This window comes from Alternaria arborescens, assembly GCF_004154835.1.
Source record: "Alternaria arborescens strain FERA 675 chromosome Unknown contig_69, whole genome shotgun sequence".
NCBI lineage: Eukaryota > Fungi > Ascomycota > Dothideomycetes > Pleosporales > Pleosporaceae > Alternaria > Alternaria arborescens.
The window spans coordinates 37,417-62,278 of NW_021167924.1; the positions used below are offsets into that span (position 1 = coordinate 37,417).

A 24,862-nucleotide genomic window follows, 5' to 3' on the forward strand; every position below is an offset into this window, starting at 1 on the left:
GGGTCTGTACCTTCCCTCGGCCTAGCCAGGCCGCTGTATAACTCTGTGAATTTGGGGAGCCTGTACGCCCGCAGCAAACGAAAGTACCCCTCCGGATATGCATACTTTGAGGATGGGTCCGTCTTTATACATCCTCAGGAATGGCTTCCTCACGATGCCTTTGAAGCGCACATGAAGATAGTCGCGCATTTTGTAAGTGGGCCTACACCCAAGATGCAGGCAATTCGCAAACAAGACCCGCTTAGGACGCGCCTCGTCATAATCGAGTAAGCCAGATTGCCCACCATTTTTGTCTACATGCTAACGGCAGTATCAGCAAGGACTCGAAACTGAAAAACACATTCCGCATCATGGCCCGCAACGCCCAGGACAACCAAAGAGTATCAGTCGTCGACCCGCCCTTCGAAGACGTTGAATTGACTCTCGACTCCACCGAAAGCCGCCCTATCTCCGCAAGCTTCAACGACGCTCCCCAGTTGAATAAATGGGACAGGTTGCGGAATAGCGAGGCTCTAGAGACGTTTCGGGGTACACTGATCGATGGCATCTTGCAACCCAACGTTCGCTTGGGGAATGGTCTACACCTGTCGCCTAAACCGCACATAAAAAAGCCCCCGTTAGCGGAGAAGAAGCAGGCGCGAAACCCCAAGGCCAAAAGACCTCGTGAAGCCGCGGGACTGCCTCCAAAGGCACCAGCGAGGCACCTTCATTCGCTAGATGTACAGTCTCGGGCGGGTCCACCTCTGCCTTCTAACGTACACAAACCGAAGCCTTCCCGACAAGCACCACCCCAAGAGCGTGACGTGGAGCTTCGAGAAGCTCAATTGGCACAGAGAGAGCGGGAGCTCATACGACTACAACAAGAACTCTTGCGGCAGACTTTGCGCATTCAGAGCACACTGCCGCGTCAAGACAGGCATTCTCGGTTCTCCCCTCACCATGACACCAACGCAAACAAGCATCGGACACGCGGACCAACCGAAGCGAGTATTCATAGCGAATATGACACAACAGCTGCGGATATAGAGGCAAAGAAAGAGGCGCTCGCGCAAAAGGAAATGCTCTTGAAATACAAGCGCAAGGCATGGCTTCTCGAACAGAAGCTTGCTCGGGTTCAGAGTACTGGACGTCCCCAATCTAGGCGCGCAGCTCGTCGATACGGTACGGAAGTCCAGGAACACGACGCGCAACACTCCCCTGATTACCCATCGGGGAAGGAAAATGTGCCAGATGCGCAGCATGATTATGACGACGTCCCCGTTGCCTTCGATTTGGATCATGCATTGCCAACTGAAGCCCTGGAAACGCTGAGATCTCGCATCCGACTTCCTACCAGAGGAACGATGCGCTCACGTCGGAACCCACGCTGAATAAGATACCTTGCCTCCACCTCCCCAATGTTCGTGGATATGATGATAACATAGTTTAACAAAACCTATGCCAACATCACGCCACTTCAGTTATCTAAGAGACGACACTGTACAATAGACACGCCGAATTGAGCATGATTGTACCATACTCGATTAGCATACGATACCCTGTACAAACAGCAAATAGATCCAATGACACTAGACTTACGCCTTTTCCATGATACCTTCACGCTCGTTGCTATTTTTGCACATCATACTCTTCGGAACTTACCTCGCTTTTGGCCTCTGCTTATTATCATGTTTGTAGATCCTTTCGCCTGGAACTTGCCATCATGTTGGCCTGGAAAGACAAAATAGTGTGAAGAGATCTCAATGGTTGCACTTGCACGAATTGATATGGCGGCTTGGTGTCTGGGTGTGCGCTCGATAGCCTGGTACAGTACGCGACCCGAAGGACGATCCAGTTTCATTCCATCGGTCTTACATAACCCTTGTTATGTAGCCAGTCCAGTTGGTAGGATAGCCGAACAAAGAAAATATAGAATAACGGGGCGGCATCACAACCACTTCCCCGAAGAGCGCCACGGACGACACTGACATGTCAAAGGAGCTGCGGAGAGCAGAAAAGAAAATGGCTAAAGGGTTCACCAGCATAATGGGGTCAAAGTGAATAAATTTACATTGGACATTTGTTTTCATTCGGATATCTCCATGTGGCCTGACTCTTGGTCCATGGTGTGGTTGATCAAAGGGACAGAAGTAGATGCATGTATGTCTTGATATTGGTTGTTGCTTACTTGATTCGGGTATCTCGTCGCTACCTCTTGGTAGACAGTTTGGTACAACAGGCAGTGCTTGAAGAACAAAGGAGAAAGAAATGAGCGCCATTCCAACGCCTACGCTTTGCTGAGGGAAAAAACAGTAGTAGTATACAATGATAATTTTGGAAGTGATGTCTTCATCAGAATTCGTGTAGGAGAGGTATGCTCCATGCCTGAATCATCATGATCCTCGGCTATAGTCGTCACTCCAGTCTTTCGACCGTGGTCGTCCTGCCTCAAACGCCTTGTCCTCGGCCGTCTCCACCTGCACACTTGTTTCCGTGATGATATTTATGCCATGTCCTGAAACCGTGTTCTTGAGGATCGAGTCTGCTGATCCCGTTCGGGTAGGACTCTCATCTTCGTGTAGCGTATCTTCATGCCGTGACCGCAATGTATGACTGCGCCCACGGCGGTGATCGACTATTCGCGATAGTCGGTTGCTGCCACCTACTATGGTGACGGTACGTGCAGTAGTCGATGTAAGGGCTTCTTTGCCACTCATGGATTGTAGGCCGTAATGGTCGTCGTCGCCTGGGCGTGCCGCATTGGTGAGCGTTGCGGTGACAGTTCTGTTGTAATTCCCTGTACTCAGATCTCCGGATACCAAGACCCGCCTTGTCAGGGCGTATAGAAGCGCGTCGATCCATCCGCATGATGTGAGAAGACACCCAGCGACAACGAAGAAGAGGTCTGGTGGTTCGGTACCGGTCATCGCTACCATGCGACCCACTGCTATGGGCAACGTGAGTACGACGTATACAAAGGGGTACATGACCATGAATTTCGTCGCGCGTGTGAGCTTGCTAGTGTCGTTTGCGATGATGCTTCGAATGCGGCCGCGTAGGTGGAAGAAGACATGCGCGTAGATGATGATCGTGCCGAACTCGACGATGAAGATCCAGAGGTAATGTAACCAAAGTCTTTCATTTTGGTATTCTCTTGAAACCCAGCACTGGCTGAAGTCAGCTCCGTATTATTTGTTAGTGGAAGAGAGCATACCCATGCTGCAGCGCGAGCGAAATATCGCTCCTGGTACATAGCCGGTCCAAGTAACGTAAGGATCAACGAGAAGAGCCAAATCGAGAGGATCGATACCACAAACCACCTGTACGGCATTTTGTATCCTTTGACCACGCCCAACCAAGTATGTATCGCAATTGCGAGAACAAAGAAGCCACTTGCGACATCTCTAAACGATAGTATCGCGAGTTAGTACATATCTCACATATCTTGTGCGTGAGAATACTGACCCAATCTGTAAAAACCACGCTTGGAGGAAGCATGCGCCGGTCGGTGCTACGATCTTATTGATTCGGAGCCAGTGGAACGATATAGAGAATGCGATAGACTGTTGTAGGTCGGCGATTAAGAGGTTGTAGATGAGAATAACATATTGGTTGTATCCGACGTATTGCCTGTAGTGTCTCCGCCACGAAATCATCCGCTGTGTAATGAATCCCAGTAAGGCCGTGACTGATATTAAGCTCATTGTGGCGCAAATAGCGAGTGGAATTAGCCCCGCCCTATAGAGGGGGGTGAGCGGGTCCATACTGTGCGGAGCGTCAAAGTATCGTTTTTCGAGAGAGCGTTCAAGTAGAACAGAGGTTATATCGGTCATGTCGTAGGGCGCCATAGTTGTAATGTAGGGTCGTAACCGAGTATCAAGCGGCCCGATAGGATGTGCGGAAGTACTTGTGCTCTCAACGCATCAAGATACCATGGTTGGTATAGCGAAGGGGGGGTCGAATCTGTTCGCGACGAAACCGTCTCGCTCTCGTGCCCTCTGGAGGTCCGGTCGCGGTTCCACAGTCTGGCGATTTCCAATCAGGGAGCCACTATGCAACTCTCGTGTGTTGATTGATCAATCAGGTCGGAGATAACTGGTGATTTGGAGTTTAGCTTGTTGTATACACAAAAGAGTGATCAACACTAGAGGTATTCTCCGCAAGAGTGATCCACAGGTTGGGGTATGCGCAAAGGATATAGGAAATAATGGCAATAGATGCCAGAACTAGCTGGGGTGGAGTAGCACGCCTGATATGGGTAGAACACTTGAAAGGAAGGAGATCGTCCAACTGGCTTCTGTGTCAGGCCAGGCGGATATGCAGGTGCACCAGACGCGGCATGTTGGACGGCGTGGACGGGTCCTAGACGATTGCCTAAGCTTTTCAGCACGCTACAGCTGCAGGGTTGATGAGTGTAAACTTCGGCATGTGCCAATGCACCCGTCCCCTGTCTATCAGCCAGCGTATTACCAACCGAGCGGATGCTCAATATTGAGTCGAGGTACTTGTCTGATACAGGGAAAAGACTCGAGAAGCGGGTTGTACTCAGCCCTCCCGGGTGAGCTCCACTGCTTCAACGTAGACAGGCTGGGCGCTCCCTGTCGGCAGGAAGAGTAAACTTTGCGGACATGGGAATGCTGTCGCGTGTGAGTTTCAAGCGGTACAGGACGGAAAAGAACAACAGCCCGCCACCACGTGGAGCACGCCCCTGTCGTGCCTCCGAATGGTCATCAATGCCTGCACAGGGGCCAGGAGCGACAGCCATTCACGGTGCCTAACCGCGTTGCCAGCCGTGGTCTCGCCGTGCTGATGTGCGTTCGTAAATCTTGCGCAATTTGTTCCTTGAACGCCATGGTTGGTCTTTGATGAGGCGTTCGCCTCTACAGACTACGCCGCAGCTTGTTCGGTCCGGATTCCTTTTCGACGAGTCGTCCAACCTCAGCTGCGTCAACGCAACATTGGCGTCTTCTTTTTGCCGCGGACAGTTGCGGGGGAGGGTCTTGTACAATTAGGCGACTGTGGAGGATGCGACGCTAGACGGATGAGCACCAACCACTTACGCTCTTAGCGGCTACTAGCCAAGGGGTTGATTGTTGGAGAAAAGTCCACCCCTGGACGTTGCGCGGCCCGAACTGACATATCTCCCCTCGCGCTGCCCGGTGGGTACATTTGACACACCATTATTCAAACCAGTTGTCTAAGTCCATGAGTCGCGCGGATACTGGCTGCCGCCACCAAAGTACTAGAACTGCCGTGACTGATCCAACACGGACGACGGGAGAAATGTCAGAAACTTGCGCCATCCCGAAAACCAGGCTTCATGGCTGAGATGGTCGAAGCGTTGAGTATGCGTTCGCATGTCTAATCGCCCATCTTCGAATCGGTGCCACAACACGCCAATGCTCTGTAATTGTTGGTTAGGATAAGATGGGAACTGGTACATGAACCGTCTTGGTGTGTTCCAGAAGCTTCTGATCATGATGCAACGCTGCGCCGCCAAACCAACTATTGCTGGAAGATGGTAGACCAGTAACTCCTCCTACTCTTCTCTCGCCACGTGCAATTGTTTTGCATTGGTGAAACGGCGTTCCTGCATAGAACGTCCTCGGTGCGCATGACACCGATGTCCATGTGCAGAAGTAGCACCGTCATCGTTGCGTATACAGATTCCGTATTCCGCTTCCACTACCAAGACGTATAAATGGCGAGGACGACAGGGATTGTATTGGTGGACAGGTCCTCGGGTTATCATGCAGCGCACCTGAGGTCCGGTTTGAGGTTCGCCATCTGCAAACCTGGTCTGCAGTAGCATGGTCAATCGATAGTACCCCAGACTTGGCTTCCCCCATACCAAGGATTGCATGAAGGTAAGGGCCGTACTTGAAGGCACAACCGAGCTCCGCTCTGTATCTGGCGCTGGAACCGGATAACCCGTAGGGCCGGTAGTAATTTAATATAATTGAGGTCGAGACCAAGGGAAGCCATGAAGTACACGCACGAGGTACCCTGAGTTTACCCCGCAAGCCGAGCAACGGCGTGGCCGTCTCCCTCCTTGGACCTGGTATGTCATAAGCGATGCGCGAAACTTGGATGTCTGCAACGCGTCCCGTCTGTCACTTCCCAAGCACGAACCGTTACCAGATCGCAGCTATACTGACGCCACTTAAGGCAGTCGCGTTTTGTCTGTTCCTATGACCGAATTAGCCTGCGGCTTCGATACGCGAGCAGAACAGCTGACCGCATCAAGCCATCAACTAATCGAGAGCGAAGAGGCTCGACACAACGAAGTGACTTGTCCGCCTTGTCGTAGGTTTGACTCAGCAACGATTGGCGAGGCCGAAGTACCTCCAGTGACCAACAGGTGGCACAATATTAGCCGGTCAGCCAATCTCTCGTCCAAGATTCATTCGTATCTGCAAGCCGCCCCAATGACCTTTGCGATAGCCCTAGATACAACGGCTGTGAACCAAGATCTGGCATAGCGCCAAGTGGCCTGCTTATAGCCGTCATGCACCTCCAAATATGAGACCATTGTGAAGGACATATGTTGGCGTTCTTCCCGGTCCTCCACATTCCGTCTGGGCCAGGATCGAGATTCGGAGCATGGAAGCGAGAAAATTTGAGCGGTGGCTACTTGTCCGAAACCGTATGGGAGTATACACACCACCCGCGAGTCTAACTTCAGACGCGATCGTTCTCTATTACCTCGATATCCTGGATGTAGTCAAGAGATTCTCATCAGTGGCGCTCCTCATCACTGGCTGGTGACCGCAACTAACGCCATTATTTCAATACCATGCGATAATGAAACAGTTGGTAGTTGACCAAGCTGTCTTGGCTATATGTTCTTCTTGTTCTACACTATAGGCATGAATATCAGGCCCAGACGATTTTAGATACGACTATCCTGCTACTCGCAGCCAGACGCACTTTCAGTATCAGTCACAACGCGCCCATCGCCAATGACTCACTTTCTAGAATCTTGCTGCACTCCAATTGCGGAGAAATCGTTCGTGTAGCAATCGCCCTTGCTCACAGTTCCCACATAATTCGCAAGGTCGGCATAGAGCTCGCGGAGGGTCAGCTTGGGCTCAGAACGCTACATAGGCAACAGCTCGCAACTACAAGTACCCTCTGATTCAGCCATGCTCAGATCTTCAGTGATATAGTCAGACCAACAATCCTCCAGGAATTTGTTGCCTACCAACGGAATTTGTTACAGACGCCCCACCAACACACGACAAGCAGTTCACCGCTATACCGTCACATCTCTTGCAACAAGTATATCAGGTGCTGGGTTCGAGTGATATAGTTGAAGTAAGCTTCAATCAGGTCTGCTGTAGTGTTGCGGCGCACAATCTGCACTGTTGTGGCGTCGTCCAAACGAATAACCGCGCACGCGAGGTAGATCATGCGATTCAATGCACATAGTCCTTTCTCGCCCAGAGCCCGCTGGTCAGATGTTTACTACTACCGACGCTGTGGAAATGTACAGGACATCGGTGTGAAATGTTTGACGTTGTCACAGTAGTCTGTAGCCAATGCATGATGTCCAACGTAAGTATGAGGGCAGTGATCTACCTAGGTAGATTCAGTAAGATTTGTGCTTGCAGTGTGCGTCTGGAGGTTGAATGGAAGCTTGAATCACTCATTGGAGCATCACCGCGATATGTTACTGATACATGCACATATTACCGCCTGAGGGTCGCTGTTGGAAGTCTTTTCTCCAAGGCTCCTGAACCCGCTGCTTTTTACGCCGGAACAGCATATGCACGACAATTTGTACCTGTCAAATGCACTTTGTCACGCTGCCAGAATGTTATGCTTATGCCATCCTACGCAGAGCCTGTGGCGGATTGTATGAAAAACATATTTCTGTTGAGCTTCGTGTTGTATATCGCATGTTTGTTCGAGTACCTACACAAACAGCACCTGGGCATCATGCAGTTGTGGTGCAAATAGCGAAGACTGAACAAGTTTCGTAGTTGTATTAAGTATCATTGAACGGCTCAACGGTCGGTCGCGCCTTCTCAAGGGTAGGGCTGGATATAGACTAACGCTAACCGCATGCGGTAGCGTGTTTTGAAGCTGTTTGGCCGCGGCCTTTGAGCCCAACTGCGACCGCATTGAACGACATCATACCTACCAGCGCGCCTGTCTTCTTAGTAATGTATAATCTACGGACTGTATGAAACGTCACTCATGCGAACAACCATCCCGGCCCTACGAAAATGGCAACAAAAGACGAGACGACGCGCACACGCACCGATCGAATTAAGGCCGATTTACGGTCAATCTCAACATGCACAAACGCCACAGCGACTGCGCTCCAGGACTTGCTGTCAAGAAAAGCGGAGGATGTGCCACAGAAGGAGAATGTCAGAGCAAAAGTTCAGCCCGCCGCACGGAGGAGAGGCGCGACAGCCACAGGTGCGGCGTCAGCGGATATGGGGAAGCAGAAGAACTCGAACCTTGGGCCCAAGGAGAAGTACGTACTGGCGACTGAGGTTGCCAATACGACCCTTCAGACGCTTGCAGATGCGCTGAAGAATCCACCGCACGCAACCGCCGCCCGTCCCCCTACCAAGTCGAAGCCAACCGCCGCCGAAGATGCGCGCAAGCCTGCACGACCGCGACTCGGCCAGACAACGAGCTCCTTGGCATCGCAAAAGCCTCTCAGGGAACGATCCGTCTCGCAAATCAACAACTCGCCCCAAAAACGCGTCCCTCGGCGGTCGTCTTCTTATTCTTCCTTCCTCGCCCCAGGTCCCGACCCTGGCCTGCTCGCAACAGCTGAATGCGCAAGAACCGCGTTTGCGTACTTGGGTACACCAGAGGCACAGAAGGTCTTGGGCAAGGACTCGCAAGAACTACAGTACGAAAATGGTGTGCTCGTGCTTATCGGAAAGCTCGTCGCACTTGGCCTAGACAATATGGCAGTCAAGGAATTAAGAGGGTTGAAGAAGAAGTTGGACAGATATCTCGGGCAGGATGCGGGCAAAGACGAGGTCAAGTCTGGCTTGCACCAGCAGGGACTTGCAGAGAAAGAGAGCCTTGCGTTCCTTCTCGACTTCGCGGCAATCGACCCGAAGAGCCCTGCTATCCCGCTAGTAGCAAACTTCCAGATGTATACTTTGCGCATTATTGCAAAGCTGAAGAGGCCTCGGACTGTTGAAGCCACTTGGGCATATCTCAAGTTGACCAACCCTTCGTCACCTGCGAACCTACTCTTTCACACTGCTAAGACCCCGAACGGCCAGGCCAAGGCGGCAAGACAACTGGAGTCGTTGGCGCAGACTGTGCTTTCCCTATGTCCAAGTATATCGACATCCGAAGATGCGAACAATCTACAACCATCTGCCGAGACCGTACTTCTGTTACAGCACCTGGCGTTCAGCGTTCGAAAGAAATGGTGGAGTCTGGTCAAGCACCAAGGCAGTGTGGATAGAGAGCTTTCAGACCCATTCACCAAATGCGTAGTTGCTTTCGCCCGCAGATCACTGCTCAACCCAAGTAAGAAGTACAAACTCGCTGAGACATTGTACATTGATTTGGCTGGGTTCCCGGGCGAGCCTGCTCCGCAAGCAGCAGCCAACAAGACCCTGTCCTCTCTTGCTCAAGCTGCGGGCCTGTCTGACCAGGCCCTTCGATGGCTGGGCTCCTCAAAAGACACTGCGGACTCCAATTCATCCGCGGCAAAGCAAACAACACGTGCGATACGCGTTGCCACAATCAATCTTGAGGCTCATGTGAAAGGCGAGAAGAAACCGGACTTGGACGAGACCATTACTACCGCACTTCAGATCTTGGATGGCGCTCTAGGTGGTTCAGTGTCTGATTTGGAAACTCTGTTTACTGAAGTGAATGCACTGCGACGCGCTGCGACACGGTTACTAGTCACAAGCATGTCAAAAACTACAGCTAGTTCTGAGAGCAATCCTACCGAACAGCATGCTGTACCCATCATTGCAGCCAGTGTACATTTCTTTGCCAGATTTCTCGGGGCTACATCGTCAGGTGAAACAGACGCAAAATCGCAAACCCGGAAACAGGAGCGAGTACTTCTAGCATGGAAATATGCCAAGAGTACGGTCGACTCTTTGATGGCATGTTGCAAGAGAACGACAAAGACTCAAGATCAATGGAAAGAACTGGATACTATCCTTCAAGAATGCTCACACATCATACGTCGATTCGAAGAAGAGATCGGACAAGGCACACTTCCCAGAGAAGAGAACATCTCTCTTGTGGGCACGTATATGGTCAAGCTATCAAATGCGTACTGGTCTTTGTATCTGCAGTTGCGAAAAGCGCATTGCAATCCCGAAGCCCTCGTTGTAGCCATGGAACGCTCAATCGATCTTGTGCAATCTCGTTCGTCACCTGAGAGAGAAAGTGGACTCCTCTCGATGAAGCTGGAAAACTGGGGAGAGGCCTTGGAGGATCTGAACCGTACCGAAAGCTCTCGCAACGCTTTTCGGCAATGCATTCAAAACCACCTCACTGTCAATGTGTTGCAGCAGCTCTCTGAGAAGACGTCAACATCCTCCTTGCACAATGTGTTCGATAGTGAGGGGCCATTCGGTGCCCTCGTTCGCGTAATGAAGACACTTCATCACTCCTTCGTCACGTCTGGTCTTCAGAATGTAGACGAACTCGCCTTCTACGACGATGACGAGCTAGAACCAGGAACTAGGGGAGCCATCCTAGAGTTGCAGCTTGGCTTTTACTTACGAACTCTGACCAAGAACCGACAGTGGGACTCGAGTCTTGACCAGTCGATACGCATTCTGGTGGAACGTTTGCAACAGCTTTATGTACCAAGCGTGTATCCCGTTCGACATCTCCGACTATGTGTCACACTTCTTCAGCTTTCTCAACAAAACCCGCATATATTGTCTGAAGAACTGAAATCGATTAACGCCACAGATGACGACGAGATACAAAATGCAAGTAGTAAAGATGAAGCATTAAGACGATACGAGGTTCATCTTAAAACGCTTCGCGACCTCAAAGCTTCGATGGAACAGTCATCTTCTACCACAACAACCTTCCAGCCGTGCTTCACAACGTGGGAGTCACTCGTTGGGTCAATGTCTTCGTGGGAGGCGCTCACAGATTGTGTCGAGAATACCGAATCCTGGCTACAAGATCTGCAAGCATGCCTTGAATTTCTCAACGCGAAAGGGGAAGAGTATCTTGCGTTGCCTCTCCTACATCTTTTGGTCAAGATATTGGAGCTCCAAGACGGTTCTGATGTATCCGAGCGCATCGCCGTTTTGTGTGCCCTCGGCCTGCAATTTCTTCACCTTGGGTATACCGGCAAAGCAGGGTTGTCTTTGGCGAAGGCTGAAGCGTTGCTCGAACGTCAGACATCATCTGTAGAAGCCAAGCTGCAATGGCATATGGCATATGCTGAGTATCTTGTGAGTACCGGAAACACCACGAAATGGTATGTAACGAACTATGTGATTTTGACAGCATCACACTAATAATATCTAGTCTGACTACGATGGCGGATGCTCAATCTCTTGCGCTCAACGATCGTCAGTTCATGGATCTCGCAAAACCTACAACTACGCTTTCTGGCAGATTGCGATTTAACAAGATAGTGGCGGCTGCCGCTTATGTGCAGTCGCTTCTTGCCACAGCTACTGGGTCATACAAGACAGCAGCTCGGCATGCGAGGCAGTGCGTTACAATCAATCGTCGCATATGGGCCGCCCTCGAATCACGGGCCAGTGCGAAAAGGATGACACCTTCGGAGAATGCGGAATCTACTGCGCCTCTTGTCATGTCCGTGACACATGATGCTCTCAATGGACCTGAATTCTGGTGCCTGGTTCCTGCGTTGTATCGGGCACTAATGCAGCAATCTCAGATCTTCGCCCACCAAGGCCTATTACATGAAGCAATCCATGTTGCTGAACAGGCTGAAAAAGTGGCTGCAGCCACACAATCTGCGACTTTGATCACAGACAACGCCAGCTGGCGTGCTGACTGTTGGGCGCAGAGTGGCAGACCTGACAAGGCCGAAACCATTCTCAAGTCTCTGAGTCCCGATCTTTCCCGAAAGTGTCTCTCAACGGCAGGTTATCATTCAGCCGTAGCCAGGATACATCACTGGAACGGTCAATATGAACAGGAGATACAATCGTACGACTGCATGGAGAAACTTCTTAAGGACCTGAGTTCGCCATCGTACATCAAGACTCTGGAGACTTTTTCTACCTCCGTCGATGCGCTTGCTAATCGTGTCTCATCTATGACCCTAGAGGCCACAGAGAATGTCAAGAAACCAGCCACAAGAGGTCGCAAACCTGCCGTGAAAGCTGGACCGAGAGCGGCTTCCAAGTCTACCGCCAACGCTCGCGCCAAGGCCACAGAAGTAGCTGCAAAGCCTGTTCCAAGAACGAAACGCCAAGTAGGAAAGCCCACTGTTTTGGAAACGCCTAGTATCACCGAAGAGTGCTCTGCGCTGTTCGTGTTCCAAGCGAGCATGAGAGACCGAGCTGTCCTTGCGAACCTACTCCACGATGATCTCGCAAAAGCTCTGAGTATACTTGGTGAAGCGGAACAGCTTCAAACTGGACTAAGCCAGGAAGTGTCGCACATGTGGGCTATCTTCAAAGCGAAACTTGCACAGAGTGCGAAGCAGATTGCTGAAGACTTTACTGTCAACACACTCCCTGAGTCGACCATTGCCTTTCCTGCTTTTGGTCTCGACGCAGTAACCGCCAAGAAGGGTGCTCAGGCTACTTCGACTGCTACCAAAGGTGGCCGGGCGAAGAAACAAATCAAGGTGGACTTCATGGATACGCTTCGTGATGCACGTGCGCGACTCGTAGAAGCACACTCCCTGTGTGCTACTAATGGGTCCAACCATCTGTTCCGTCAAACCTCCATGGCGCTCGGTCATGTCACTGTGTTGATGTCGGCTGTCTCAGGAACAGAGCTGCCGGGCTCGCTCCACCCGTTATACGCAGCTTATATGAGCGAACTTCCAAAAGTAAATGCCTTGCGGCTTGTGCAGGAGTCGACAGAGGCGGAGAAGGAGCAGCTCTCACGCGATGATTGTCTGAGATGGCCAACTTCTGATTCCTCGCATTTTGCCTTCAGCTCAGTATCCAGTTTCCAGGAAGAGTATGTTGACATCATTCCAGAAACGTGGTCTGCTGTATCGCTGGCGCTTAGTGAGGCACGCGATGAGCTATTCATCACCCGATTTGAGGGTGGCTTGTCTCCGTTCGTATTACGTTTACCACTTGCCCGTCACGCTTCCCGCGAGATGGACGAAGAAGAGTTTTCTTTCGAGGATGGCAAGAGAGATTTTGATGAGATTGTCGAGCTCAGTGACTTCAGTACTCGATCCGCCAAAGACATGACTTCTAGGGAAGCGAGACACCAGTGGTGGGCTGAACGCGAAGCTCTCGACACCCGGCTTCGCGAACTTCTTGTCAACATGGAGAACATCTGGCTCGGTGGTTTCAAAGGTATCTTCTCACAACACGAAAGACAGCCAGCTCTTCTTGCTCAATTCCGAAAGTCACTGGAGGATATACTCAACGAACACTTGCCATCTCGTAGGAAGAAGAGTACCCAAAAGCGACCAGTGCTGGATACACGAGTGCTGGAGTTGTTTATTGGACTGGGCGACGCTACTAATGACGACCTCGATCTTGATGAAGCGCTAATGGACCTCATATACTTTGTGGTGGACATCCTCCAATTTAACGGCGAGCGTAATGCATACGACGAGCTCGACTTTGACGCCATGGTCGTGGAGACGCATGAAGCATTACGCGCCTATCACACAGCGTCACAAAAACTTGATGCTACCTCTCGCCATACAATACTTATCTTGGACAACAACTTGCATGCCTTCCCATGGGAATCGCTGCCTTGCCTAGAACAGCTTTCTATCTCGCGACTACCCTCGCTTGCCGCCCTTCGAGAGCGAATACTTTCTGCACGGTCTTCGGCAACCCAGCAGGATGCTGCTCCGGGCCATTACATCTCTACAAGCACTGGAGGTACCAGTATGCTAAATCCGTCGGGAGACTTGGCGCATACCTCGAAAACCATCAAGCCACGTCTAGACGAACTTACAGGTTCTTGGAATCACATCGCCAATCGCCCACCGTCGGAAGTGGAGTTTGAAGATTCGTTGCGAAACAAAGACCTAGTTTTGTACTTTGGTCACGGCAGCGGTGCGCAATATGTCAAGTCGAAATCAGTGCGACGTCTCTATCCCGGCGAACAGAATGAAGGAGAACGAAAACCAGGCTGTGCGACCACACTCCTCTTCGGCTGCTCGTCTGTACATCTGACAGAAAACGGGATTTTTGAACCTTCGGGTATGCTTGCTTCGTATCTCACCGCTGGCGCACCAGCAGTACTTGGCATGTTATGGGACGTCACTGACAAAGACTGCGATCGCTTTGCTGTCAAAGCAGGTGAATTATGGGGATTGTGGCCCGAGGCGCAAGAAGACGTGTTGCCATCCAAGACGTCTACGAAGACTCCTGCGAAGAAGGGCAAGGGCAAGAGTAGAGTTGCGCAGTTGGCGGACGAGGTAGAGGGTGTGAGGGCCGCGGAGAGCGCAAAGAAGGGAAAGAAGTCTGTGAAACTTGCAGATGATCATCCGAATTTGGAAGGCAATTCGCAGAGGGGGGTTGGATTAGATGAAGCGGTGCGGGATGCGAGAAAGGCTTGTTATTTGCGGTACTTGAATGGGGCTGCTGCTGTTGTATACGGAATACCGGTATATTTGGACTAGTGTAGCGAGGTAGAATGAGGCCACTACAAAACAAAGCAACGAATAACGTACGCGAGACTTTCATGTTTTGATAAGCACATAAACAGGTCCTTCCGGTTCGGTCCTGATCTGTAAACCTTATTATGACGCGCGGCTGCTGCTCTACGGAAGCAACTCCGATGGTGTTATGATGGGACGAGGCCACGGTCTCAGTCAGCGGAAGCGACAGAATCGGTCTTCGCATCCTCGGAACTCCACATTCTCCAGGGCGTCAATACGTCCGCTACAGTTTCCGATCTTGTTCGCAACGACTTCGAAAGCAATGGCCGAACGACCCGCCAAGTCAGGGTCATCTCGAAAGCGTGCGCTCGTGAGCTGCGACCGCTGCAAAATTCGACGGGCACGGTGCATTCGCGAGAATGCCGACGTGCCTTGTGCGGACTGCAAGGCAAATGGCGTGGTTTGTGAATCCAAGCTACCACGTAAACAGAGAGTGTATGGGAGTGTGGAGACGCTCAGCCTACGCTACAGAGCTCTTGAGTCGCTAGTCAAAGGGCTTTTTCCGGATGAGAATGTTCAGGACACAGAGACCCTGTTCAAGATCGCCACGGCAAGCAACATAGCAATGCCGGCGAGCGACGACTATACACCTGCAGATATCTTCAGCAATAGCAGTAGCGACAGACAGGCTTCTTCTTCGGAACAGCAACAAAAGCAGCCGCAGCATCAGTCGTTGCAAACATCACCCATTGCTCAGTCCCCATACTTGGACCCACACACTACTACATATCCCCTGCACACTGCTCACCGCACATCTTCCTTGTCTACAAGCAAAGAGCGCCTACGCCAGCCTGCTTCCGTAACCCAACAAGTATCTTCCCAGGCAGAAGAGGTCATTCGCACAAATCGAGGCGTTTCGCATTATTTCGGTCCTTCCAGTAGCTTTCGGCTTGCAACGACTATACGAGCACTTGCGTCCCGCTGGAAAGCCGTCTCTGGTGCAGACTTTCCTGGACTCCGGTCATTCACATCAAACCCCTCAAGTCGATCAGGATCAGCGCTGAAACGCAGCAGCACAAATCCTTCGGAAGACGAATTTGCTATACCCACATCGAGCCAGCGTCCCAATTCGAGCCATGGAAGTCGGAAGAGATCCAGAATTGAGATGGAGGCATCGAATGATCCGTCGCAACTTCAAGATAGTTCTTCACGTCGAGATACAATTGGTGATTTGATTCCCCCCAAACACATCACTGACGCTTTAGTAGCGGTCTATTTTGATCAGATTCACATGTACTTTCCCCTGTTCAATAGAACCGTGTTTCAGATGCGACTGGAAACTACATACTCGCGAAAGGGCGAGTTCATTGACGAATGCAAGGACCTGGGATGGCTAATTTCACTGGCTTTGGTCCTGTCTTTCGGTTGCCAGCAATCAAGAGCAAATGATGTCGACCAAATGCAAGCGCTCCGCCGCAAGCTTGTTGTTTTCGCCAAAACCTACTTCCGTGTACTTTTGACGGCGACGCAATTAGAGAACGTTCAGGCACTTGTCCTTCTCAACATGCACCATCACAACGTTGGACAAAAGAGCAGTTCGTGGTTACTGATTGGTCTTGCTGCACGCATGGTACGTTACTTGCTGCACATGGTTCCGGTCCTCTGCTAATGCTTGATGCTAGGCAATCACCATGGGAATGCATCGCGATAGCTTGAATCTACAGTTTGAACCCATCGAATGCAACGTGCGCCGGCAAGTATGGTGGTCCATCTACATATTTGAGAAGATACTGTGTGGTATATTGGGTCGTCCTACGGGAATTGACGACAGAGAGGTAGCGATGAAGGTTCCCGACGCACCAATGCTCGAGCAAACGCGCATCACCGCAATCTTCATGAACCTCTGCTCCGATCTCGCGTCGTTGTCGTACCGTATCCGACAACGTGCATATTTCGACAAGACCTCGTCTGAAGAGCGATCGCCGACGCTGGCTGTTGCCATGACCCTACTCCGCGAATGCGACAACTTCTACGCGAACATCCCTCCACACATGTCTCTTGACCAAGCCCCAGGAGGTACAGACTCGAAGGCAATGATCCTGTTGCTGCACATGTACTACTATTATACACGCTGTGTCATCTCCCGAGACTTTCTCATACAAAAAGTCGAGAGCAACGTCTGCTTCTTGGAGAACAAAGCGTTACCGGCTTCTGAGGATTGGCCATCGACTCTAATACTTGCGGAAGACTGTGTTGACTCGGTACACAAGAGTCTCCAGTGCATCACAATTGGGATGGATCTTGGCATCTTCGAGATCATGGGCTACTCGTGGTTAGACTTTTTCTTTGTATTCCATGCCATCTTGATAGTATGCGCAGACTTCCTCGCTCGACCAAAAGGTCAAACAGATTCACCTAGAGACATCGAGCGCAAAGCGACGGTGTGCACTGTCCTCGAGCAGGTCCGTGGAATGCAGCAAAAGCTCCCATCCACATACAAAACCTTGGGTCAAATTGCGCTGCAGTTCGCAAGGATAACCGGTGTCACCCAAGACAGTGATTCACCAACGATACAAGACGCATCAGCCGATGCGTCTCTAGAATCTGTTGTGGATATGGCACATGAGGAAAGCAACGACCAAGTCGGCATGCTTGACATAGGAGGCGATTGGTACACGGATGCGACAGCAGATCTAGGGTTAGATTTCTTCGACCTGGGCCAAGCGACGCATCCGGTGACATTCCCTATCATGGATCCTCCAACACGTTCTGAGAACGCGGGCGATCCGACGGGTGACGTTGTAGATGATTGGACGGACAGGGCGCTAAAGGGGATGCACACCCTTTAGACGCGATATCACGCGTTGAAGTCCAAGTAAATTGTATGAAAACATTTATCTTGCCGTCATAAAGTGTCTTTTAAGCGTGGATGACATCATCACCTAACGTGGTGTTTGCGTTGAATTAGCGCTTGGCGATGCACGATCGTCCGATAGCCGCAACCAGTCAAGATCGGCCCAAACCTCTTTGGGATTTCATGACGCATTTGTTCACGGTTGATGTCGTTACAGCTGCAGACAAATACAGGTCCGCGGTAGCTCGCATGGTTGCAGCATGTCGCATAAGTGCTGAGATTTCGTTTCGATGCCACACTCACACGACACAGAGCCTATTCTACCAACTACGAATATGGCAGGCGGCAACAACAGAAATGGAAAGAAGAAGGTGCTTGTTGTGGGAGCCGGCGCCGCTGGTACGTTGAATGCGTTTTTCGAGATCTATGGTTCCTAATTCGAAGCAGGAATGTCAGCCGCTCACCACCTTTCTGAACATCCCGACAAGTTTGACGTTACCCTCATCGACGCAGTAGATTACTGTGGAGGCCAGGCGTTTTCTATTGGAGTCGACAAGGAGCGCCATGGAGCTGACTGGCTGAACCAAGGTGTTCAAGGTGGAAGCTACATTTTCCATCACACCATGACAATGTTTGCGAGACAAGGCCATCATGCTGATCCCGTGGACCTTCAAGTCTCCTTTGGCAAAGACGATATCTTCTGGACTAATGTCTTCCCGACCGAGCTTCTTGCGCGCCATCAGAAGGAGATCAAGAAGTTTCACACCATGCTCAAGATTGTTCGATGGTTCGAGCTCATCTTCGCGTTAATCCCCATCAAAATTCTTTTTAAAATGTTCTGGTTTTCTGAAGAGTTCACCAACACTGTCGCCATGCCCATGATCGCGCTTTTCCTGGGAACCGGAAACGAGACACCAAACGTACCTAGCATCATTCTCGAAAGACTGGTTACTAGTCCAACATATGGAATGTGGTATCCAGGAGACAAGCACAGCGTTGCTAGCAACTTGCCGCCCATGGTGGTTTTCCCCAAGTTCAGCGAATTCTACGAGCGCTGGCGACAGGATCTACTCAAGCGTGGCGTCAACGTCAGACTATCAACAGAAATTACACGAGTAATGAAGCGAGACAAGACTGGCGTTACCGTAAGGCTGATCAAGCGCACCCCAATGCCTGATGCGCATAACCCTAATAGTGCCAATGTGCCTTACGACAATGACCACAACGCCGACTCAAACGCGCAGGAGAAGGAAGAGCACTTTGACGAATTGATTCTCTGCGTGCTCGCCGACACAGCAAAACGTATTCTAGAACCTACTGCCTCCTTCCGTGAGAAGAAGGTCCTCGGCTCCGCCAAGTTCTCTGACGACATCACCGTCACCCATTGGGACAGTGACTATATGCACAAGCACTATGAGAACTTTTACGACCCAGATAAGGCTGTCAAGAAGCTCTCTGACATCGATCAAACTGCGCGTAACACTATGGCCGAGAAGTCCTTCAAGCCGATGTACTACATCAAAATGTACCCCCAGGATCGATCAAAACTTGAAATGTGCTTTGATTGCACCAATTACCAGAGTCAGTTTCCACCGGAGGTTCCCTTTGAAAAGCACATCTTCCAGACTATCTACTTGAATAAGGAAAGAGACGGCCACCTCTGGAGTATCGACGAGATTAACAAGGACAAAATTATTCGCAAGGACTGGTGGCACCAGCTGTGCCATTCCTGGACGCATTACGTTTTCGTCGTCCCATGGATGTGGCTTCTACAGGGCCGAAAGCATACTCGGTTTGCAGCGGCATGGACACTCATCAACGCCCATGAGGTTGCGGTTATGAGTGGAATTGCTGCGGCTGTTGATTTGGGTGCGCAGTATCCTGCTGATCTAGAGCGCGACAAGTTTGCTTTCTTGAGCTTCAGGCTATACTACCTACTGGCATATGGAAAGTGGTATAGCCGAAAGGCGACAAAGAAGACGAAGGAGGGACCGGGCAAGGACTGGGCAAGTGGTCTTTACGGTAGCGTCTACCGTGGTCCAGGTGTAAGCGATATTGATAGACTACAATGGAGGGAAGAGAACAACGTACAGGATGTGCCGATCAAGTACGGGTTCCCTTCTGATAGTGGAAAGCGATAGGTTGCGAGCGGAGAAGGCTGAGGACGATGAATGAAGTGTCGGAGGTATACATAGGGACGATGCAGCTATACCGAACATAATCTTTAATGCGCACTACAAATATGTAATTGGTCCTTCTGTGCATACACTAGCCCAACTTGTATATTTGGAGAATACATATCTTACGAGTAACGCCCGGCTGACCACGAACCGTTAACTCCAAACTCCGTTGTCAAACTCCGCCAAGTCCCTGCAGATCAGTGTCCACCGAACTCCACATCTCCACATAAAAGGTAAGCATGATGTCGTTGCTGGAAGTATAAGTACTCCACCTTGACAACATTTTATATACAAGAGCTGATACCAGAAACAAGCTCGTTACCGTTCTCACCCAATATGTCTTCCAAAACGCCCCTCGACGTCGTCTTCGGCTGTATGACCTTTGGCCGCGAAGGCGAAGAACAAGTCCGTACTTCAAGTCTAGATGACTGCGCGGCTATCCTAGATACTTTCCAGTCCTACGGCCATAGCGAAGTCGATACCAGTCGTTTCTATGGAGTAAGCACACATACCCCCTTCAGTCCTATTCGCTAACCTCACTAGGATGGTTCATCAGAAGAGTACCTCCAGAAGCTAGACTGGCAGAAAAGAGGCCTGACAATGGACACAAAGTTCTTCCCTAATGTTCCTGGTCTTTTTGGCCGTCCTCAAACACACTCCAGATTAGAGGATATGCGCAAGAGCTTAGACGAGAGTCTGACTGCTCTTGGAGGAAAGCAGGTAGATCTGTGGTATCTCCATGCACCTGATCGTACAGTACCACTTGAGGAGACGGCCAAAGCCGTCAATGATCTGCTCAAAGAGGGGAAATTCAGGAGATGGGGCGTGAGTAACTTCATGTCTTGGGAAGGTATGTTACATGTTCTTCTCTTGTGATTTCCTACGCAGGCACATTGCTGATCCTTTCCCACCAACAGTGGCTGCACTCTGTGAAATTTGCAAAGCAAACGGATACCAATTGCCCAGTGTATACCAAGGCGTGTACAATGCCCTCCATCGCAGTATTGAACACGAACTTCTCCCTTGTTTGCGAAAATACAACATGTCCTTCTACGCGTTCAATCCGCTAGCAGGCGGATGGTTAACCTCGCGTTACAAGCGCGATACGCAGGATAGCACAATCGAGTCTGGCAGTCGCTTCGATCCAAACCGTATGCAAGGAAAGATGTACCGCGCGCGATATTGGAATGACGAGTTCTTCACAGCCATCGAGGGGTTGCGTACCGAGCTACCTAATGGCCAAACAGAGAGCGAGACCGCGCTGAGGTGGATGATGCATCATAGCCAACTTAAGAAGGACTATGGGGACAAGGTCATCATTGGAGCTAGCAGTAAGAAGCAACTGGAGATGAATCTCGTTGACTTTGAGAAGGGTCCATTGGATGAGAGCGTTGTGAAAGCATTGGATCAAGGTTGGGCTGGTACTCGTGGGGTGATTTGGAAGTACTTTCATTAGAGTTGTATATGTGAAATATGTGTGATAGGCTAGTTGACCCAAGGTTTTTGGGTAGAGAATTTGTGTTGTGAACCACAGTTCAGTCACCACCAGTACAGTGAACCATAGTTGAAGAGCGACATGCTAAGCCTTCGGGTAGATAAAACGATTGGAGTTTTCCCTTACGATGTGTTCCTTTTTCTCTTCACATAAACCCAACAGCAACTCTGAACCGACACGATAGAATAGTCGACGAAATGACAAATCCCTACAACCAACCAACCAAATGCGTCTCGACCACCACCAGCTGGTTCAACCCCAGTGGCACAGCACATTACGTGCGTCCTATTCTTCAGCCTGACATCTACGTGGAGACAAATAATACCTTGGAAAGGATCATCGCAGGGAATTCAGTTCGAGTAGCCAAACTCCAATCCCTACTCAAGGAGAAGCGGGGACAGCATAGAGCTGAAGAAGCCGCGACCGCAGCTAAGGCAACCGAAGAAAAGCGCCAACGAGAATTTGCTGCCGCGATCCAACAACACCGAGATGAAGAACTCTCAGCCATAGATATGAGGCGGCGACCACGGTATGGAAGCGCTATGAGCCATGAGGTAGCAGAAGAAGAAGAAGCAGCTGCCACCGCCTTACAGGCGGAAGAGGCCCAAGACTACCGCAACTCTTGTGACTGCAACTTCCAACGACCCGCAAACAGCAATAGGAGAAACCTGACAGAAAACCAAGAGGAAGAGCGTAAGAAGAGGCGCATAGATATCTCTTCACGGTCCGCTTCGCAGCCCGACCACGAGGTGACGCTTGCCAACTGCCACTTGGAACTCGCGAAATGGGATCTGCAACGCAACGCTCAGATGGACTCGGAAGCTACATTCAACGCCTTCTTTTCTGTGGAAAACAAGCCACGTCGCACAGGAACCCAATGGCGCGGTACTGGCAAAGCAATCCGCCCGTATATCACCTCATCTGGCCCAGGAAATGACACCTGTTGCGACTTCGATCACTGCAATGGGTTTTGTGCAGATATCAAGACTACACGACACGAGTAATCACAGTATACGTGTCTAGGTAGACACATGTGCAGGCTTATACGATTACGACATGTCAGCCTCAGGTAGAATATATCCTAGTACTGCACAACGAGGTATGATGATTCAGCACAAATGGCCTTGGGATGTTACCTCGTCAGCAGAAGTACTCGGCACAGAAGGAAAAACCACCGAAAGAAAGCACAAATGTTTTGAGAAGGCCAACATAGGTGAATGGTAGGGTATTTGGGTATTAGGTGTAAGCTATAATTGGAGATGACAAGGACTTATCGAAGGAAAGAGGGTATATCAATCAACCAACCAATCCCAACCAAACCGAAAGTCAAACGCATGCCGATGCATCTCGAGAGCGAAATTGGAAGACTCATAGTAAACTACCTGGAACAATTCAACGCCGAGGTTATCACATTCTGAAATCGTGTAAATAGTACGTGAACGCCCGTTGTCCCATTGTCGTAGTGTATCCGTCATTAGAAAGGAGCTGTCAGCATACTACTTCCTTTCCCTTGTCTCTCCATCCACAGGCTTGACGCTTGTAGAGCCCTCGAGTGGAGGGATATAACCTAGTTGCTTCTCATTTCCGCCCTCCATTGGTGTGAAGGGTGTAAAACCACCTTCAGGTGACGCCTGCCACTTGGCCATGTCCGCCTTGAGCTGTTCAAGCTCTTTCTGGAAGCGATTACCAAAGACATCGATGTAGTAGGTGGCGCCATTGTAGACACTCCAGATGAAGACGACGCTAAGGAATAGACCTGAGGGCCAGCGGTACCAGAACCAAACCGGGCATGGTAGCATGGTCAAAACAGCATAGCTATATTGGATGAACATGAAGGCAGGCTCCTGCAGGAAGTCGGGCAGCGAGAGAACGATCTTGCCGATCCATGTTTTGGCATACGACTTCCGCAGCCATGTAAAGCTAGTAGGCCGACCCGCCGCAATCTTGTCACGACGGCGTACTGTGATGAGAAAGTGGTAGCCCAGCTGCCAGAAAGCGTACGGTACAGTGGCCCACAGCATCATCTGCAGCAGACTGTAATGGTGGGGTGAAGTTGGATCGGAGTGGCGGATATCGTAGATGGCGGGATAGTGTTCTTGCTGATATTCTGGCGAAAGCAGGTGAACAAGGCAGTGTAGCGTGACACAGGGCATGATGTGGATGAACAGACTAGAAACGTTAGCATGATTTCCATGTTGCAGGACCAAGCAACTAACCTGACAACCTTGTCCATGCTGTGGAAGACGAGCGAATTACGCCACATGACGATGGCAACAGCGTTGTTTCCCATGCAGAGGCAGTATGTTGCAATGAACAAACGCTTAGACTGTGGGAAGACCCACACACTCAAAACGAGTAGTATGTTGACGAAGTAGCACAGGTCTGCGAGAAAGTAGTGGTAGCCCTTCTTGTGGTAGGTGAAGAAGCGAAGGGGCATGAAGTAGAGTAACTGTGCAGTGTACCAGTGTGGAAGTAGATCCGGATGGCACCCGACAAGGTATCCTGAGACGAAGATGTTCATGACGGCAGCAATGAAGGAAGCCTTCTCACGCGCAGTGACAGTGAGCGACTCATTCCAGCGGCGATTTAGACGATCTACCGAGTGGCGCATGCGCCTCTTGTATTTCTCAAGTTGTTCTGCCTCAGATGGAACTCTCCGTCGCCATTCTTCTACGACGCGATCTTTTGTAATGCCCCGGTTCTTGGCCTGGTTCTTGATTCTCTCCGTCTGGGAAGCTATGGAGCTCTGTATCTTCTCGATGCGCTGCGAGAGGGCGAGGTTTTCGACAAAGTCGAACATGGTAAGCTTCTCGACGGGCGGGAAAAAGGCGGCATCTTCGAAATCGGACTCATCGTGATAGGAGCTATTGGAGAAAGAGGCAGAACGAGAGAGGCCAGGTGTAGAAAGCGGCTGCGGGTTGGTGGAGGAGACTGGCTCATCGAGTAGCGCTGAGCCGGCATGTGTAGAGTCGCCTGGTGTCGGATGCGCTGACAGCTCAGAAACTCCCAGCTGTGGCTCTGACCCGGTCTTGGGCAGGCCGCTCCCGTCCGCATCCTCTGGGGTCGCCATGTTGGATATTTCCTCCTGGACGATTTCGAGACTAGAGGGGGTCCGCCGATGGAGGGGTCTTTTGAAGTGACGCGGGGGTGAAGCTGCAGCCATCATGGCGGTTAGCTGATGTATCTCGACAGATCCGCCAAGGGTCCATGTTTGGGGGAGGGTAGGTATATCAGAGGGAAGAAGCGTACAGTGGTGGTGGTGGTTTGCTTAGATTAGATCTAGTCAGAACCTATGCTCTCATGACAAGGCGAGTGATGTGCGGGGTTCCTGAATCGTGCTCTTCTGCCAGTCTCGGTGCCTCTGGGGGAAAAGTCGTGGGTGAATGCAAGCTGGTGATTGGCAAGCTTCACAACGTCATCGCAGGCACCTGGGGCATGCAAACTGAGGACGGTCACGAGGAAAGGCGGTTCTGGAAGAGATGTTGGACTGAGGAGGCGCAAGATACTAACAGATTCGGGCAGATCTAGGGAAATGTTGTGTATGGGACCAAGTCGGTGTGGTCAGCTCCCCTGCCTGCGTATCGGCCATGGTTTCG

At 50.8% G+C, this 24,862-nt stretch overlaps 8 protein-coding genes across 8 annotated transcripts; 6 read left to right on the forward strand and 2 right to left on the reverse strand.

The window, feature by feature from the left end:
- Positions 1-213: 213 nt before the first annotated feature.
- On the forward strand, positions 214-1,370 carry AA0111_g12186 (hypothetical protein; the record flags this gene model as incomplete). The annotated part of the gene is made up of 2 exons (XM_028646136.1): positions 214-266; positions 317-1,370. 2 exons carry the CDS (start codon positions 214-216, stop codon positions 1,368-1,370), a joined length of 1,107 nt encoding a protein of 368 aa, XP_028500229.1.
- A 1,002-nt stretch (positions 1,371-2,372) lies between these two features.
- On the reverse strand, positions 2,373-3,683 carry AA0111_g12187 (hypothetical protein; the record flags this gene model as incomplete). The annotated part of the gene is made up of 3 exons (XM_028646137.1): positions 2,373-3,146; positions 3,194-3,383; positions 3,445-3,683. 3 exons carry the CDS (start codon positions 3,681-3,683, stop codon positions 2,373-2,375), a joined length of 1,203 nt encoding a protein of 400 aa, XP_028500228.1.
- A 4,527-nt stretch (positions 3,684-8,210) lies between these two features.
- Positions 8,211-14,758, forward strand: AA0111_g12188 (Separin; the record flags this gene model as incomplete). Its single annotated transcript, XM_028646138.1, has 2 exons — positions 8,211-11,431; positions 11,482-14,758. The coding sequence occupies 2 exons, from the start codon at positions 8,211-8,213 to the stop codon at positions 14,756-14,758; spliced, it is 6,498 nt and encodes a 2,165-aa protein (XP_028500226.1).
- Positions 14,759-15,362: 604 nt separating this feature from the next.
- Positions 15,363-17,586, forward strand: AA0111_g12189 (hypothetical protein; the record flags this gene model as incomplete). The annotated part of the gene is made up of 2 exons (XM_028646139.1): positions 15,363-16,367; positions 16,420-17,586. 2 exons carry the CDS (start codon positions 15,363-15,365, stop codon positions 17,584-17,586), a joined length of 2,172 nt encoding a protein of 723 aa, XP_028500204.1.
- Positions 17,587-17,926: 340 nt separating this feature from the next.
- AA0111_g12190 (hypothetical protein) lies at positions 17,927-19,732 on the forward strand (the record flags this gene model as incomplete). The annotated part of the gene is made up of 2 exons (XM_028646141.1): positions 17,927-17,990; positions 18,039-19,732. 2 exons carry the CDS (start codon positions 17,927-17,929, stop codon positions 19,730-19,732), a joined length of 1,758 nt encoding a protein of 585 aa, XP_028500220.1.
- Positions 19,733-20,107: 375 nt separating this feature from the next.
- Positions 20,108-21,227, forward strand: AA0111_g12191 (hypothetical protein; the record flags this gene model as incomplete). Its single annotated transcript, XM_028646142.1, has 3 exons — positions 20,108-20,269; positions 20,315-20,621; positions 20,689-21,227. 3 exons carry the CDS (start codon positions 20,108-20,110, stop codon positions 21,225-21,227), a joined length of 1,008 nt encoding a protein of 335 aa, XP_028500221.1.
- A 236-nt stretch (positions 21,228-21,463) lies between these two features.
- Positions 21,464-22,270, forward strand: AA0111_g12192 (hypothetical protein; the record flags this gene model as incomplete). Its single annotated transcript, XM_028646143.1, has 1 exon — positions 21,464-22,270. The coding sequence occupies one exon, from the start codon at positions 21,464-21,466 to the stop codon at positions 22,268-22,270; it is 807 nt and encodes a 268-aa protein (XP_028500218.1).
- Positions 22,271-22,762: 492 nt separating this feature from the next.
- On the reverse strand, positions 22,763-24,432 carry AA0111_g12193 (hypothetical protein; the record flags this gene model as incomplete). The annotated part of the gene is made up of 2 exons (XM_028646144.1): positions 22,763-23,435; positions 23,483-24,432. The coding sequence occupies 2 exons, from the start codon at positions 24,430-24,432 to the stop codon at positions 22,763-22,765; spliced, it is 1,623 nt and encodes a 540-aa protein (XP_028500219.1).
- Between the last annotated feature and the right edge of the window lie 430 nt (positions 24,433-24,862).